Raw genomic sequence first — 16,967 nt, 5'->3', positions numbered from 1 at the left:
AAAACCAGGATCCATGGTAATCACCAAGCTAATGATGGAGGCTAAAACACTCTCTCCATCACAGCGAGAGACGGGCCCCCAAAATAACTTATAGTCAACCTGATTAGGGCAGTCATCTAAGAGGTGGGAAACCTTGGTCCAAATCAAGGCCCCGAATCAACACTTTGGTCCTACAGGGAATAAAAGTAGCCTGCTCCAAATCATTACACAATTGAGAGTTTAAGAAAGAGCTATGTGCTGTGCCAGGAAAAGATTTATTGCAAGAATCAGCAGCTAGGTTTATTCTTACATTTTCTTGAATGCAAACTTCCAGCTTGCCATCCTGTACAACGTAGATGCTGTTATCCAACTGCCCTGGACGGAAGATGTATTCTCCTTCATGCAACTGCAGAAAAAACATGTGCTTGCACAGTTCCAGGAAGAGAGGCTTTTCAAAGTGACCAAGAACCCTTCAGGAAAGGGGGAAAAAAAAAACACAGTGACACACTGTGCTGCAAAAGGAAACCTGAAGTTATTTGGATACATGGAAAAAATAGCACAACCCAATACCATTAAACTCTGGTATTGGGGTAATTATGACTTGACAGATAAGTATGATGTCCACCAAATTCCCCAAGCCTGAAGGACTGGAGCACTGTGAGCTCCTGAGAAGGCTAACTATCTACCCACTTTCAGAAGAACAATCACCCTTAAGAACTTCCCAGACTAACTTGATCTTCTTTAACACAGTTACTAATTGGAAAGATTAAAAGAATGCAATGGACATAACATACTTAGATTTACTAAGTCCCACATAACATTTCCAGAGACATGTGGGCTAGCTAAAATTACTATAAAAGTGGATATATAATTGGCTGAAAGGGTAATTATAAAATGGATCAATGTCAGAAAGGTAGGCAAGGTTCAGCAGGGATGTCATAGGTTCAGTGATATTTGGCATGTTTATTAATGATTTGGATGCTCAAATGGAGAGCTTCCTGGTCAAGTTTGCAGGTGATATGAAACTGGGAAGGACTGCAAAACACATTAACATTAGAGGATAGGAGTACAATTTTGAATTCTATCTTGAAAGAAGGATCTTGAAAGATTGGACAGCTAGGCTGGAGACAACAGAAGGAAATTCAGTGCAGACAAATGTAAGGTTCTACATCTAGGGAAAATAAGCAAAAGTACAAATATATAAAGGGAGATAACTGGCTGGGTACCAGCATTACTGAGAAGTATCTGGGGTTGTGGTGGATCACAGAATCGGTATGAGTAAAAAAAACAAACAAAAAAAACAACAACAAAAAGTAATTTTGAGCTGCATCAACAAGAATATTTGATGCAAAACACAGGCGGTGACAATACCATTCTATTCAGTGCTAGTTAGGCTTCACATAAAGTACCATATGAAATTCTGGACTCTATATTTTAAGAAGGATGCAGAGAAATTGGAGACAGTCCAAAGGTGGGTGATAAAAGTGACAAAGAGGTTAGACGGCAAGCCAAGAAGGACTGAGAGAGCGTGAGGTTTGTTTAGCTTGAAATAAGAGAGATTAAGGAGGGGGAACATAACATTGGAAAGGGACCATTAAGCATCTCCTTAAGCTTAAATTAAAAAAAAAATAATAAAAAAAAAATAATAATAATAATAATAATAATAATAATAATATCGGCTGCACACACTTTATAGAATCACTCAACTTCTACTGCTGTTTCTGTCAGTCACAGGTCACAAGCCCACGGATAAAAGCCTACCAATTATTTGAGACGCCAAGGCAGGCAGAAGTTAGGTTTTAATTTAATTGTGAAGGTCATGGCAAAATAATGAACACATCTGTAAATCTACAGAGAAAGAAGGAAAGATGAACAGGCTCTTTTTGTTGCCTGCATAGTGAATCAATTAGCTTAATACTGAGATGTCCACACCACCTCCCAAAAAACAAACATGCAACCAAATAGAGACTCTCTTCACTATCTCAGCAGAGCAATACCAGATTGCAAACAGCAATCCCTCTGTGCTCTCAAGATGGCCCCTCTAAAAAGCAGTATGAGTAAGTCATCAGTGCTGCTGCTTACACTTCACTGCTCCTGTGGCTAAAGAGAGAACCATAATCCTGAGTGTTGTCAAACTGATCCTGAATGAGCAATTGCTTTTTGGAACATGTTGCAATATATGGAAAATATCCAATAAGTTTCAGAGGGAACAGAGAGAGCATTAACCCAAATCTGTTCAAGCTCAAAGGGTGTTTATAGACGTGCTCCGAGAGCTGTACTAATTAAAAGCACCTGGAGTGTCATGTGTATCTGAGTCCCTGCACTGAAAAAGGTGGTGAGGCACTTTGAACTACTATAAAAGTTCAAACCACTTTAGTTTAAAGCGCCCTGCTGCCATATTTCAGCATGAAAACGCTGATACATGTGATGCTGGAGTCTGCTGGAGCATGGTAATTACAACGTTCCAGCAGACTCAATTAATCAAGTCTGCTCTGATGCATCCAAAGAGTTCATTACCACTACTCCCAAATCTACTCTATTTGACCACCACTTTCTTACCCAAGTATTTAAAAAAAAAAATTGCACACAGTTACAAATGAGCATTTATTTCTCCTCACAAGATAAATCTTAAGTCATCTATGTAAATTCAGAACATGTTCAAGTGCCTGATGCTGACCTGACATTAGCAAAATGTTGGTGATGTCACTGGAATTACTGATTCACACCCACAGCACATATCAAAATCAGGCCTCAAGTGCTCTTTCCTTTCAAACTTACCTGACATTTTTAAGCATATAAAGAACTTCAGATGGCAAATGAGAATTCTTCACATCAAATTCAGTTAGATCTGCTTCTAACAGGGAAGGAGGCGGCTCCTTTGGCTGCAAAGTTGGAGACTCCTTTTTAAAACGCAGAATCCTACAAAAGAAGAAATCTGAATGAAAAGGAGTTGGAGGGCTCAGTCAGTCTCTGCTCATGCTGCACTTTTGGATGACAAACTTTCATTATAAAATGAAAGTCTCCAGGTTTCCAATGTAGCTGTTTGCCTTTCTGGCTAATGCTAGATTAAGGACATACGACTTCTACCTCCTCCTCCAGTATTGTAGGTATCTCCTGGAGCAGATTTACAAATCCAGACCCACTGCTTGGAGGCAATCAAGAGTCAAAAAGGGAGTCTGCATGGGTTTCATGAGGGGACCCAGTCAGAATAAGCCAGACACTAACCTAGTACTTGAGCAGACAACAATTCCAGTAGTTTCTTCAACTTCATCACTAGGGCTATGCGAAGCTTCGGTCCCCGATTTGATTCGGCCCGATTTGGTGGCCGTATCTCCGAATCCAAATCGAATCAGAGGACCCTTTAATCTCTCCCAATCGAATCAGAACCCTCTGAATTGATTCAGAGAGATTCGGAAAGATTCGGCGATTCGGATGTAGACACAGGTTTAAATGTTTTCTCTACACACCTCTAGGTAGCAGGCAGCTCATGAATGCTGCGATGCTGGGGCGCATGAAGTGTCCCACAGAAGCACAGGGGGGTCCCCCAGCGCACTTGACAGCAGACTCCGAAGTGGACCAGAAGCACTTCTGGGTCCACCAGAGAGTGCACTGGGGGCCCGCCCCCCAGCTCAGCGACTGGTGCCTCCTGGGTCTGGGGGTGGCACCCAGGGTCCCCCTGTGGCCAATCACAGAGCCAGAGGGCTGCAGGGGGGGCCCCAAGCGCACTCCCCGGCAGACCCAGAATTGAACCAGAAGTACTTCTGGTCTACTTCCAGGTTCACCACCGAGCACCCGGGGACACCCCCACACTCCTGTGGGATACTCCATCTGCCCTAGCATTGCAGCAATAATGAGCAGCGCCTGGTACCTCAATGCATGTAGAAAAAAAATTTAAAGCTGTGTCTATGTCCGAATTGCTGATTCTCTGAATCAGCATCAAATCTTTATATTTGGCCAAATCAAACTGGGGACAGCGATCCAAATCAACAAATCAAATCACTGTCTCTGATTCAGGCCGAATCCAAATCGAATAGGACCTGTTTTGCACACCCCTATTCAATACCTCCTCTATCCCCGTCTCCTTCTTGAGCTGCCTACCTGCCACTATACATCCCAGAAATTATGGAACATATTTCACAGAAATTAAGAACTAATATAGATCTGACCTGTTTCTGTTTATAGCTCAAGTTCTGTCACTTGTTAGGAGAAGCTGGGGGTGGACAGTAGGAGTGGGAGGCAGAAGAAATGGAATTTACACATTTTTTACTCTACTGTTTTCCTGAAAAGCAAGCAACTGTATTGGGAACCTCCCAACCTCAACTGATCTGTAACAAGTTTAGTAACCCAAAGTCTACATGAACAGAAACGGATCAAGATCTCCTGAAATTCAGGTTCAGAGAGCAAATAGGGGACTTTCACCCTCATTCCTAGTGCCAACAGAAAGCAAAACTGTAATTCCTCCAATTTCAGTGTAAAGTGAACTATCTGCAAATAGCTGTGGCAGTTCACAAGATCCCAGTTATCAAAGAACTGTACCTTTTTGCCAAAAACAGAACTTTTGCCCTTTTCCGCATCCGCTGGCGAGGCACTGTGTTCCCAACTAGTGTGTTCGGGAGAGTGGTAACCTAGAAGAAAATAATGAAACAGAGGATCTGTTTAAGAATTACAGACAATCACATGGTCTTGATCCTGCAAAGGATAACACAGAAGTACAGTGTCCAGTGGCATCTAAGTAAACTTAAGACAAAGTATAAGGTTTTGCAGGACTGGGACATGAATGAGCCCCAGAGCAGGAAGCAACTGCTTGTTTTGTACTTTTTTCCAAATAAGAGTTAATTATACCTTTATTTTAATGAGGAACTAATGCAATGGTGATGGATGATGCAGAAAACCCATAGCTAGACTCTTCCTGATCAAAGGCTGCCAGCCTCAGAAAGAAACAAGTAATCTTCTAAAGTGTAAATACTAATCTGGCAATCACTGACAATGGCACAATGAGGTCTGATGCACTTAAAAGTCACTGGACATAAATTTTAATGAAATATAGAAATGCACATCCAACTATTCTTTTTAATGGTTGTACCTAAAGTGCCACCTGGTGAAGGCAGGCAAACACTACAATGTCAAGAAAATGGTTCACTAATGTTTTATTTTCATTTTATTGCATTTTCCTCAAGAAGTGCAATCCAGCTATCAGCGTCCCAGCTTTTATCCTGGAGGTTTCTTTGGTCCATGACTATGGTTTGTAGGTGTTAAAGCTAGGCAAATAATAAAGATAGAAGGTAGCAATAGTAGTTCCTCTAACAGTTCCTCTATATGGACCCGCTGTTAAAGGGACATGTGACAACTTGTCAAGGGGCTTCACAGCTAAGCCAGACAACAGAGGAATGTTGAGACATGAAAAATCTTAGGGCACTTTTATGCATGCTCCATGGGTGGGTGGGGACAGCGCTTTAATTAAACCAGCTCCAGGAGCCACTTGAATTAAAAGTCCCACAGCATTGCATGCATCAGTCCCCAGACTTAAAAATGGCATCAGGGACGCTTGAACTAAAGCTCATTTGATGAGCTTTAGTTCAAGTACCTCCACCACTATTTTTAAGTGCAGGAATGCTGATATGCAAGATGCGGAAGGCTGCTGGAGCACAGTAATTGCCATGCTCCAGCAGACTCAGTTAATCAAGTCTACTCCAATGTATTGTAATTACAGTGCGGCAGAGCAGCCTCCGTGCTCGTGTACAAGCACCCTTCGATTCCACATGACATTCTAGACACCAATGTAGTCTCTTATACAAACACTTCAGCCTTCTACTCCCATCACATCCAACTCCTATCCCAGTACCCTCTAGCTTTCCCCTATTTTGGCCTACCCCTTCCACCCAAGCCCTTCTTTCAGTGTTCTTCTCTCCATCCACCTCTTTACATTCCCATCAGGTACTTCCCTTGTTCTTCCTGCCACCTGGACACCAACAGTCAGTGGGAATACAGGAAGGGCACTCTACCTACTCTCAGTTCTGGTGCCAAAGTGTCCTTCAACAGCTGAGGGGAGCAAAGTCTTGCTCAACTCCAGCACCCCTGGAATGGAGCCTGCTCAATCTCATGGCAGGATTAGAATATGCACAAGCTGTTCGGCATGCACAGGAGGAGTCCAGGGTTAGGAAAAGTAGCATGGTCCACAGAGTCATTAAAATGTATATTTCAGCCTGTAGCTGAATCAGACTCAGACTCACTGTCATCAGTAACAGGAAATCTACATGTACACTCCTAAATAATGTACTTTGAAAAAATATGTTTTTCCTCATACTAAACAGCATGGAACTTCCAAGGACAAAAAAAAGAAAACCCCCAAGTCTTCGGATGTTAATTTCCCTCTAATCTGGCAATCCATGTATCTTCAGGATGAGACTGGCACCATGGTCCTTATTACTCAGAGGAGTTTTCAAGTAGTCACAGATGACCTTAACACAAACATGTTACAATGGGATTGTCTAAGCAATATGCCTCCAAGACAGGAAATAGAATCAACTTTTAAGCAAAAACAATTATAAAAAACGTCCTCCATCACCTTCTGGATACAAAAACATGGAAAAGATGTCTGCTACAAAATGGAATAGCATTGGCTAAGACTGGCTAACAAATATGCATAAACCAAGCCATCAAACAGATCCAAATGCAGGGGACTTGATTATTCTGTTGTTGGCAATGCTCCAAAGAAATGGATTGTGATGTTTAATGAAAGAAAACATTTAAGGATTGTGTGTGAGGATTAGAAAATGGGAATGCTTTGACACCAACCCCTTTCAACAAGTTATTTAGATATTTCGGTCTGGGCACTTTTCTTTTTGACCATGGTGTTCTGAGCAAGAAACAGGACTGGAAGCAGACTACCATGCGTCAGCTTGCCATATGTATTCCTTGCTAGTATGTAGTCAGAATGAGGACTGCAAGTTAACTTCTAAATCTACACTTTTCATAAGATCTCCTACAGCATCACTAAAATGCCTTGGGCCAGATTTATCTGATGCTGATCCCAAAGACCAAAGCCACAGGTACCTGTATGAAACAGAAATCACCCACCCTTATAAAAAGGGGGCAGGATGAAAGCCTATCAATTCTTCCTCATCTGGGTTGTTGTCCCATTCACCACTCCATAGTCACCCTGTTGTGGGCTGTGAAAAAGGCAGTGGCAGTTGCAGGGCAAGATGCAGTCCAGCCCAGGTCACCCCAGCCTCCTCTTCTGGCAGGAAAGGGCATACAAGCTTCTCCCTCCCCAAATCTCTATAAAATCAAAACAGTGGTGTATGAGAAGAAAGCTACTATCTGGGTCCCTGTGGCTTCTAGTACTAGCTACACTTCCAACTGTGGAATGTATCTATCTACTTCCCACTGATAGGAGGCAACAGACAACACAGATTTTGCCAGAACCCCTGAATATAGTAAGGGGCTCCAACCCCCAGGTCTCTCCCCATGGTGTTCCCTTTATAAGAGCCACACACCCTTCATGCGATCCTAACTCACATCTCAGGCTGAGACCTTCAGGGGAAAAATCCAAACAGCTCACGTGGATTTGCATGCAGTGGAGATAGCTCCATATGGCATGGATAAGGCAAATATTCCCAGACTTACTGAGGATAGGGAAATATTTATAGAGCATTCTTTGAATCCAATTTTGCCCCCTCTGAAGGATTATAAAGACATTCTCCAAAGAGCAACAAATTAATAAAATCAGCAGCTGGCCTCTCCTACACACCTTCCCAATGTACAATGGGGTGTACAATGTCTCAATGACCAGCTTTCCTGCTCACTCTTGCAATAACATCATCTCTAGTCATGTGCTGACACCTTTAGCTACGTACATGGACCTGTACAAAGGAAATTCTTCCCTCTCAGTGGAAAAAGGCCAGCAGTCCACAGATTTAGAAAATTAAATAGCCAAACACATGTTAAAACTACAAGCATGTCTGTGCGCACTCATATTCTGCAAGAGAAGGTGAATTGCATACCATGAAACTACGCATAGATATTCTGCAACCACTCTGGATACATTTGTTTCTTTCTATCTTGGCCTTTTTTGAATAAGGCCAAAAAGTTACTTTCCAGTCCTGCCTGAGCCAGATAGACAATAGGTCAAAACTGCCAAGATGGGATTATAAGGGAAACTCCCAATCAATTTCCCCAATGAAACAAGAGGCAGGTTACAAAAGACAAACTATTTATTTGCTTCTAGCTTTCCTCAGGCTAACCTCTTCCTGATGCTTGAGAGCACAAAATCCTGCAATGGGAAAGCAGAGCTAAAAGAAGCAATCTCCACAAAAGGTTCAAACGCAGCCAAAAGACACAACTTGGAATTTGTTCTTGAGGCCTACTCCTGGCACCCCTCTTGGCACTCATTTCCAGACTAGTTCTTCTTATTAGCATGAGCCTTGAACACACTAATGATGAAGATAAAACCGGGTTCGCTTCAAAGAGCACAGATGTGGAATTTAAAAGATGCTTACTAGGGATGTGTGAAGCTTCGGTTGCTGATTCAATTTGGCTTGATTCGGAGGCCAAATCACTGAGCCAGAATTGAATTGGGAGACAATTCGTGGTGCCAGAGGACTGGAAAAGGGCCAATGTGGTTCCCATTTTCAAAAAAGGGAGGAAGGAGGACCCAGGAAACTATAGGCCAGTCTTACCTTGATCCTGGGTAAGCTTTTTGATAGAATTATCCTGGTGCATGTTCGCAAGGGGCCAGCAAGGGAGATTAGGGGCAACCAACATGGGTTCGTTAGAGGCAGGTCCTGTCAGACCAACCTGATGACCTTCTATGACCAGGCCACAAAATCCTTAGACACAGGTGTAGCAGTGGGCATAGTCTTTCTGGACTTCAGGAAGGCCTTCAACACTGTCTCTCACCCCATTCTCATTAAAAAACTAGGAGACTATGGCGTCGATGCCTACACAGTCAAATGGGTCACTAACTGGCTGGAGGGCCACACCCAGAGAGTGGTGGTGGATGGGTCTTATTTGACCTAGAGGGATGTGGGCAGTGGGGTCCCCCAGGGCTCGGTCCTTGGGCCCATACTGTTCAACATCTTCATCAGCGACTTGGACAAGGGGGTGAAAAGCACCCTGTTCAAATTCACAGATGACACTAAGATGTGGGCTTGACGCAGACAGCAAAGTCCCACCGTTCACGCAGGTTCCTATCCTGTGTACAGGACCTCCACCTGACGCAGGAGGAACATGGTCCCACTAGGGGAAATGCCTTACTAGACCTGGTATTGGCAACGGGGGATGACATGGTAGGGGACCTACAGATCGGTAGCCATCTGGGGGACAGCGATCACCTAATAATAGAATTCGTCATAAGACCGAGTGGGTAAGGTAACTAGTAGGGTGAAAGTGCTAGGCTTTAGGAAAGCTGATTTCAGCGAACTCAGGCAATTAGTCAAGGACGCACTGCAGAGTAGGAGTTTTGAAGTGATGGGAGCCCAAGAAGGGTGGCTGTGCCTTAAGGAAATGATCCTTTGGGCACAAAGGGAGACAATTCCGACGCGAGGAAAAAGAGGGAAAGGGGCCAGGAGGATTCCTTGGCTGACCACAGAAGTCCAGGGCAGCCTAAGAGCCAAAAGGGGAGCACATAAAAAGTAGAAACAGGGAGAGATCACCAAAGACGAATATACCTCCTCTGCTCGTGCTTGTAGGGAGGCAGTTAGATGGGCCAAAGCTACCATGGAGCTGAGGATGACATCCCAAGTAAAGGACAACAAGAAATTGTTCTTTAGATATATAGGGAGTAAAAGGAAGGCCCAGGGAGGAATAGGACCCCTACTAAATGGGCAGAAGCAATTGGTGACGGATAGGGGGGACAAGGCTGAACTCCTCAACGAGTTCTTTGCCTCAGTGTTCCTAAGAGAGGGGCACAGCAAGTCTCTCACTGGGGTTGTAGAGAGGCAGCAGCAAGGCGCCAGACTGCCATGCATAGACCCTGAGATGGTGCAGAGTATCTTGGAAGAACTGGATGCCTTTAAGTCGGCAGGCCCAGATAAGCTCCATCCAAGGGTACTGAAGGCACTGGCCGACATCATTGCACAGCCACTGGCGGGAATATTTGAACGCTCATGGCGCACAGGCCAAGTCCCGGAGGACTGGAAAAGGGCCAATGTGGTCCCCATTTTCAAGAAGGGGAGGAAGGAGGACCCGGGCAACTATAGGCCAGTCAGTCTCACCTCCATCCTTGGCAAAGTCTTTGAAAAAATTATCAAGGCTCACATATGCGAGAGCCCAGCAGGACAAATTATGCTGAGGGGAAACCAGCATGGGTTTGTGGCAGGCAGATCGTGCCTGACTAATCTAGTCTCTTTTTATGACCAGGTTACGAAATGCCTGGACACAGGAGGAGGGGTGGATGTCATATACTTAGACTTCAGGAAGGCCTTCGATACGGTATCCCACCCCATACTGGTGAACAAGTTAAGAGGCTGTGACTTGGATGACTACACAGTCCGGTGGGTGGCGAATTGGCTAGAGGGTTGCACCCAAAGAGTCGTGGTAGATGGGTCGGTTTCGACCTGGAAGGGTGCGGGCAGTGGGGTCCCGCAGGGCTCGGTCCTTGGACCGATACTCTTTAATGTCTTCATCAGTGACTTGGACGAGGGAGTGAAGTGTACTCTGTCCAAGTTTGCGGATGACACAAAGCTATGGGGAGAAGTGGACACGCCGGAGGGCAGGGAACAGCTGCAAGCAGACCTGGACAGGTTGGACAAGTGGGCAGAAAACAACAGGATGCAGTTCAACAAGGAGAAATGCAAAGTACTGCACCTAGGGAGGAAAAATGTCCAGCACACCTACTGCCTAGGAAATGACCTGCTGGGTGGCACAGAGGTGGAAAGGGATCTTGGAGTCCTAGTGGACTCCAAGATGAACATGAGTCGGCAGTGTGACGAAGCCATCAGAAAAGCCAATGGCACTTTATCATGCATCAGCAGATGCATGACGAATAGATCCAAAGAGGTGATACTTCCCCTCTATCGGGCGCTGATCAGACCGCAGTTGGAGTACTGTGTGCAATTCTGGGTACCGCACTTCAAGAAGGATGCGGATAACCTAGAGAGGGTCCAGAGAAGGACCACTCATATGGTTAAGGGCTTGCAGACCAAGCCCTATGAGGAGAGACTGGGGCACCTGGACCTCTTCAGCCTCCACAAGAGAAAGTTGAGAGGCGACCTTGTGGCTGCCTATAAGTTCATCACGGGGGTACAGAAGGGAATTGGTGAGGTTTTATTCACCAAGGCGCCCCCGGGGGTCACAAGAAATAATGGCCACAAGCTAGCAGAGAGCAGGTTTAGATTAGACATTAGGAAGAACTTCTTCACAGTTTGAGTGGCCAAGGTCTGAAACGGGCTCCCAAGGGAGGTGGTGCTCTCCCCTACCCTGGGGGTCTTCAAGAGGAGGTTGGATATGCATCTAGCTGGAGTCATCTAGACCCAGCACTCTTTCCTGCCTATGCAGGGGGTCGGACTCGATCATCTCTTGAGGTCCCTTCCAACCCTAACATCTATGAATCTACGTGGGGGGAAGTGGGCACATTAGAAGGGAGGAATAGGCTGCAATCGGACCTAGACAGGTTACAGGGGTGGGTGGATGAGAACAGGATGGGTTTCAACACTGACAAGTACAAGGTGCTGTACCTGGGATGGAAGAACCAGCAGCATACCTACAGGCTGGGGAAGTCCCTTCTCGTCAGCGCGGAGGCAGAAAAGGATCTTGGAGTCATTATTGAGGCCAAAATGAACATGAGCCGACAGTGTGGGGACACGGTCAGGAAGGCCAACCGTACCTTGCCATGCAACCACAGATGCATCTCGAGCAGGCGCAAGGAGGCGATCCTCCCCCTCTGTGTGACACTGGTCAGGCTGCAGTTGGAGTACTGCATCCAGTTCTGGGTGCCGCACTTCAGGAGTGATGTGGACAACATGGAGAGGGTCCAGAGGAGGGCCACCCACATGATCAGGGGCAGCAGGGCAGGCCCTACAAGAGGCTAAAGGACCTGAACCTGTTCAGCCTCCACAAAAGAGAAGGCTGAGGGGGGAGCTAGTGGCCATTCACAAACTAGTCAGAGGGGATCAGCAGGCATTAGGGGAGTCCCTGTTCCCCCGAGTGCTACCAGGAGTGACTAGAAATAACAGTCACAAGCTGACAGAGCGTAGATTTAGGCTAGACATCAGGAGGCGCTACTTCACAGTCAGGGTGGCTAGGACCTGGAATCAACTTCCAAGAGAAGTTGTGCTGGCTTCTACCCTGGGGGTCTTTAAGAGGAGGCTAGATGAACACCTTGCCGGGGTCATTTGACAGCCACTACTCTTTGCAACCACAGATTGTCGGAGAAATTATTCGCTTAAGCTCCCAACCTGGAAAGGGAACACCCGCGAACACTCCTGACCCGAATGGGGCTCGTTTCCCAGCTGAGACACAAATAAGCAGGAGACGAGGGTGTGGTCTTTCCAGTTTATTCGGTCGAAGGTCCCCCGACCTTAGAAAGGCAGAGGGGCCCCGGTTGCACTCACACACACGTATTTATATTCTCTGGTTACATGAGCTTTTCGCATGCGCAAAGCTTTAGCAGAAAATTACTAGTACTGAGCAACTCTTCTTTCACCTGCAGCGTAAGCTCCAATCAAAATAGTTTTAAAAAGTTTTACCAAATAAGGCACAGGTCTGCCGTTAAGCTCATCTATCATGCTTAGTTATTATGGGGGAAGTTGTGGGCCCCTGAAGGTACAGGCTGTGCTTCCCAATTGCCAAAGGAAACCCCTTTCTCTGCGCACAATTTCTAACAAGGTGCATCTCTTTCCTGCCATGGCAGGGGGTTGGACTTGATGATCTGCTCAGGTCCCTTCCAACCCTACCAACTGTGAAACTATGAAACAAAAAAAAAAAAAAAATTCCAAGTTGATTCAGAGCCTCCGAATCGATTCGGAAAAGATTCGGAAAAAGATTTGGAGATTCAGAATGCAGTCCTACAGGGAAACAGAAACTGAGAAGAGGGATTTGGGGGTGGGGGGGGTGGACTGACATCTGTAACTGGCCAGTGACTGTGTTCTTTCCCTGAGTCCCCTTCCAATCACAGTGCTCTGGGGGAGGGACGTAGAAACAGCACATAAGCCTCTGTCTGCAGCTTTTCTGTCCCTTTTGTGAGCTGTTTCTTCCTGAGCATCGGGAAGGTCTCTTGTTATAGGCTACCATCCCTGCTGTTTTCATTCCTCCATGTCTTAACACACACATGCACACATACACGCACGCACATTTTGCTTTCAGAAGCTTGAGGTGCAGTTTCCCAGAAGCCCCTGCACCTATCTCCTTGAAACTTGGCAGACCCCATGCCCTCAGAAGGGGCTACCATTCCTGCTGTTTTCATCCATATCTGACAAAAAATGACTAAGTTGTAGGTATTTCAGTGATTCCTCATTATAGTCTGTGGCTGAATCACCAAATCAGCGCCGGATCTTCCGAAGACAATTCGGCCAATCGATTCAGGACAGTGATCCGAAACAAATCACTGTCCTCCGAATCAGCTGAATCCGAATCAGAATCAAATACTTCCCTATTTGCGCAGGCCTAATGCTCACCAATAGCCATAAGCCTGGTGTGTGTACAGTTTTTTTTCCATGCAAGAAAAATCTCAGGGAAAAAAAAAAAAATGAACAAAAACAGCTGTGTCAATTCAGTGTTAATGCTGTCCAAATTAAAGTGCATCAGAAATGCAAGAATCAAGACTTCTACAGTAATGAGAACTCTATCACATTGCACACGCATAACATTGGAGGGTTTTAACAGGAACTAGATAAACATTTGCCAGGGATGGTCCAGGTGTCCTTAATCCTGCCTCAGATCAGGAGGATGACTTGGTGACCTCCCAACCTCCAACCCTACCATTTCTAAGCTTTTCTATTCCAGTGGCAGAGGTGTTTAGGGATCTCACACCCTCTAGAAGTGTGTGTTGCTTCACTTCACACTTGTGCTGAAGGCTGCTCTCAGTGGACCCAACTATAAAACGTACCTGATCATTCATGCTTGGGAATCAAAGGAAGTCAGATATGATACTAACCCCCCACCCATTCTCTTGTATGCTGCTGGCTTCTAACACTGGAATGCCTTGATCATGATTAACTGCTAGAATGAGATACATCTGAAATTTTTCTTTAAATTAACCTTTCTTTAATGGTTTCCTCTATATAGTAATCATTATGTCATGATACAAATGCCAGAATGTATGTGTGTACAAAACAGCCACAGTAAAGGCAACACTGAAATCTTTCATCATTTCAATTAGACTGTATCACAATCTATTAATTCATATCAAGTTTTATCTCTGTGTAGGGTGATTAGGCCACAAAATGCTTTACTGTGGTAAGTGTCCAGGTGAAATGGCCCAGTCTTACACAACAGACCTGTTCTCTGTATACACAAACATGGTGTAAGTTGAATTGTGTAACAAAACCATTTTTACATGCTTTTTATTCTCATCACTCTGCCAATGGGTCTAATACTGAGCAATATACATCAACAGAATTATGGGACTGCATGGCAGGCCTAACTTGATTTGCAGAAACTTCAGAATAGGTGATGACTCACAAGATGAAAGTTTTCAGTTGGAATATGAAAGCCCAAAGTAAGCTGAAGTTAGATAGAGGGTTTTTTTTACTTGTTAATTTCACAAAGCTGATATGCTTATCATTGAGACAAAGCACTCCAAGAGCTACATATTTTCTCCCAGAGCCATTTTTCAGACTAGATCTACAAAACTAAAGATCATTCTATGTGACAAGATAGCAGAACTCTTCAATAAGAAGGGACTTCAAGGTATTTATGGAATTTATTGCAATAAAAAAAAAAAACCCAACACACAAAGGTCTTCTCCAATCCTTTTATTTAAAGATTGAAGCAATTTTAATCAGTTTATTTTCAAATATGCCACTATTCAATAGATTCAATTTAATGCATGTACTCCAATTAGGAGCCAGAAGCTTAAAGAATAATTATTTATCAGTTTTCTACTTAAAAAATAAAATGTCAAGAGTGGATCCCGATTTACCAGAGCAAGATTTCATATCAGATGAGCAAGAAACTGGGGATGCAGTAGATATTAATATCATGCATCATCAAAACAGCTAAACAACTTATGGAAAAGCCCCATATGCACACCTGTAGGAATAGGACAGAGATAGAGCATTTTTCAAAGAAGTTGAGATGTTCACCTGAAACCTTCTCCTTCTGACGTTATTTTTAAAAATGGGTATGGTAGTTTAAAAAAAAATCTGCACGCAAATTTATCAGAGGAAGTAATCAAACTACATAACTGCAAGGATTTTTTTTTAATTATTATTTACGTTTTGTACCAACTCATACTAAAAATCAAGGTAATAAAGTCTGGTGCCTCACGGGATCAACTTTTCCTAACTGCACATAGCCCTGCACAAGTGAATTCTTTCCAAGAGGAAAGAGAAATTTGATCTAAAAATATCAGGTAAAAGCCACCGCCCTACCAATGGAAAATCCCATGCACTTAAAGTCTTCTTTTGACAACTGAAGTGGGATTTAACAGGATGGAGCTAGTGGCCATATGAGCATCTTGAAGTTCACATTTATCTCCCAAGTCTTTTAATTTTCTTTCTGGATACACCCTACACCAGACCTGCTTACCTTTCTCATGATTTTCCGTCCATAGAACATTACTTTGTCTCTCTTGCGAAATCGGTACTGAGGTACATGGGGTTGATGTTGCCCTAGAAAGACAGAAAGAGCATGATATCTTGGCAGATGGCTGGTAACTAAGAGAAAAGGATGCACACACAGGCAGGATCCTTGCTTACTGTGTAGAATCCCACGTACATTTACCAACATTCAGGTAAGACTCAATTGTTCCTGTGGGAGCCTAGACCAACAACTTCCCATCAGTACATTTTTTAATCCATTCCCTACTCTATACGGACACCCTTGGGGATGATAAATTATTGGCGTTCAAGCTGTCCCTGGTTTCAACCCTATGCTGCTTGCAGTTTATGTTACAGTTAGTCCTAGGATACATTTCAAGGAACTCTAACTATAGACAGGGTGAGTGCCAAAGAAAGAGTCCATGTGCTGCACTAGATTAAAAAGCTATAGAGGCCTCCAACATATACAAAACTATAAAGCAAAATATAATCCAGTCAGTGATGGTGAGAAAAAAAGACAGTTGTGACTCCTTCCAGCCAGCCCAAGGAGCAGCACTGACTGGAGGGAACAACATTTAGTGCTTATTTAACAAAAGGGATCATAACTTTAAAACATAGTAAGGAGGAAAGAAAAATAAGGGTGTTCTCAGAAATCTATTTCCATAAAAAGGTAGGTCTCTAAACATATGAAGGTGCCTAGCAATACTGCTAAACTATATGCATCAATCAGACCTTCCACGGAACTTTTACACTCGCAGATACAAAATTTAAATGATTCTTAACTGGCAGTCCTGTGGTCTATGGGACAGGCTCTAAAACCCACATTCCAGCTCCTTGCTTAGAGCAGCTAACTGGAAGCAGGAACCAGTCCAGCTCTTCCAGGCTAAGGACAGAAGTTACACATAAACTGGTTTAAGTGATGAGAAACTGGTTTAAACCTGTAACAGAAAGGAAGTTCAGTGCACATAAATCAGTTTCAAAACAGTTGAAACTGGCTTAAGATAAACCAGGTTGAATGCAGTACCAGCCTGCATGGGGCGGGTGGTAGAGGTAGGGCTGGGAAGGGTGGCTAAGGGAGTAAGGTGAATTCCGAGGTGGCCACAGCCCCCCAAACTTCTCCTAGGACCACTGCTGCTTAGCCCCCCATAGCCACCCCTCCCAGCCTGGCCACCACTGCTCCCCCCAACTCATCCCCAGATCCAGGCAAGACGGGCTAGCAGAGCCAGGCCACAGGGGCAAGGCCCTTGCCAACTGGCTGCAACTCAGGCTGGGGTCATGGGAGCTGTGTGC

The 16,967-nt window shown here is 44.5% G+C and overlaps 1 protein-coding gene across 10 annotated transcripts in view; it reads right to left on the bottom strand.

The window, feature by feature from the left end:
• The window catches only part of PNPLA7 (patatin like phospholipase domain containing 7), a 280,484-nt gene that overhangs the window by 223,664 nt on the left and 39,853 nt on the right, over window positions 1-16,967 (bottom strand). For 7 of the 10 annotated variants that reach the window (XM_059715474.1, XM_059715475.1, XM_059715477.1 and 4 more), the window contains 4 exons: window positions 15,667-15,749; window positions 4,516-4,604; window positions 2,758-2,898; window positions 290-449 (listed from right to left, as the gene is read on the bottom strand). In XM_059715474.1, coding sequence (XP_059571457.1) covers window positions 290-449; window positions 2,758-2,898; window positions 4,516-4,604; window positions 15,667-15,749 — 473 coding nt within the window. Of the gene's footprint in view, window positions 1-289; window positions 450-2,757; window positions 2,899-4,515; window positions 4,605-14,876; window positions 15,169-15,666; window positions 15,750-16,967 lie in introns of those variants that run through there. The other 3 variants (XM_059715483.1, XM_059715482.1, XM_059715484.1) reach the window with 3 other exon arrangements.

This window comes from Alligator mississippiensis, chromosome 12 (assembly GCF_030867095.1).
Source record: "Alligator mississippiensis isolate rAllMis1 chromosome 12, rAllMis1, whole genome shotgun sequence".
NCBI lineage: Eukaryota > Metazoa > Chordata > Crocodylia > Alligatoridae > Alligator > Alligator mississippiensis.
Note: the sequence above shows the minus strand (reverse complement) of the source record. Positions and strands in the feature narration are given on the sequence as shown.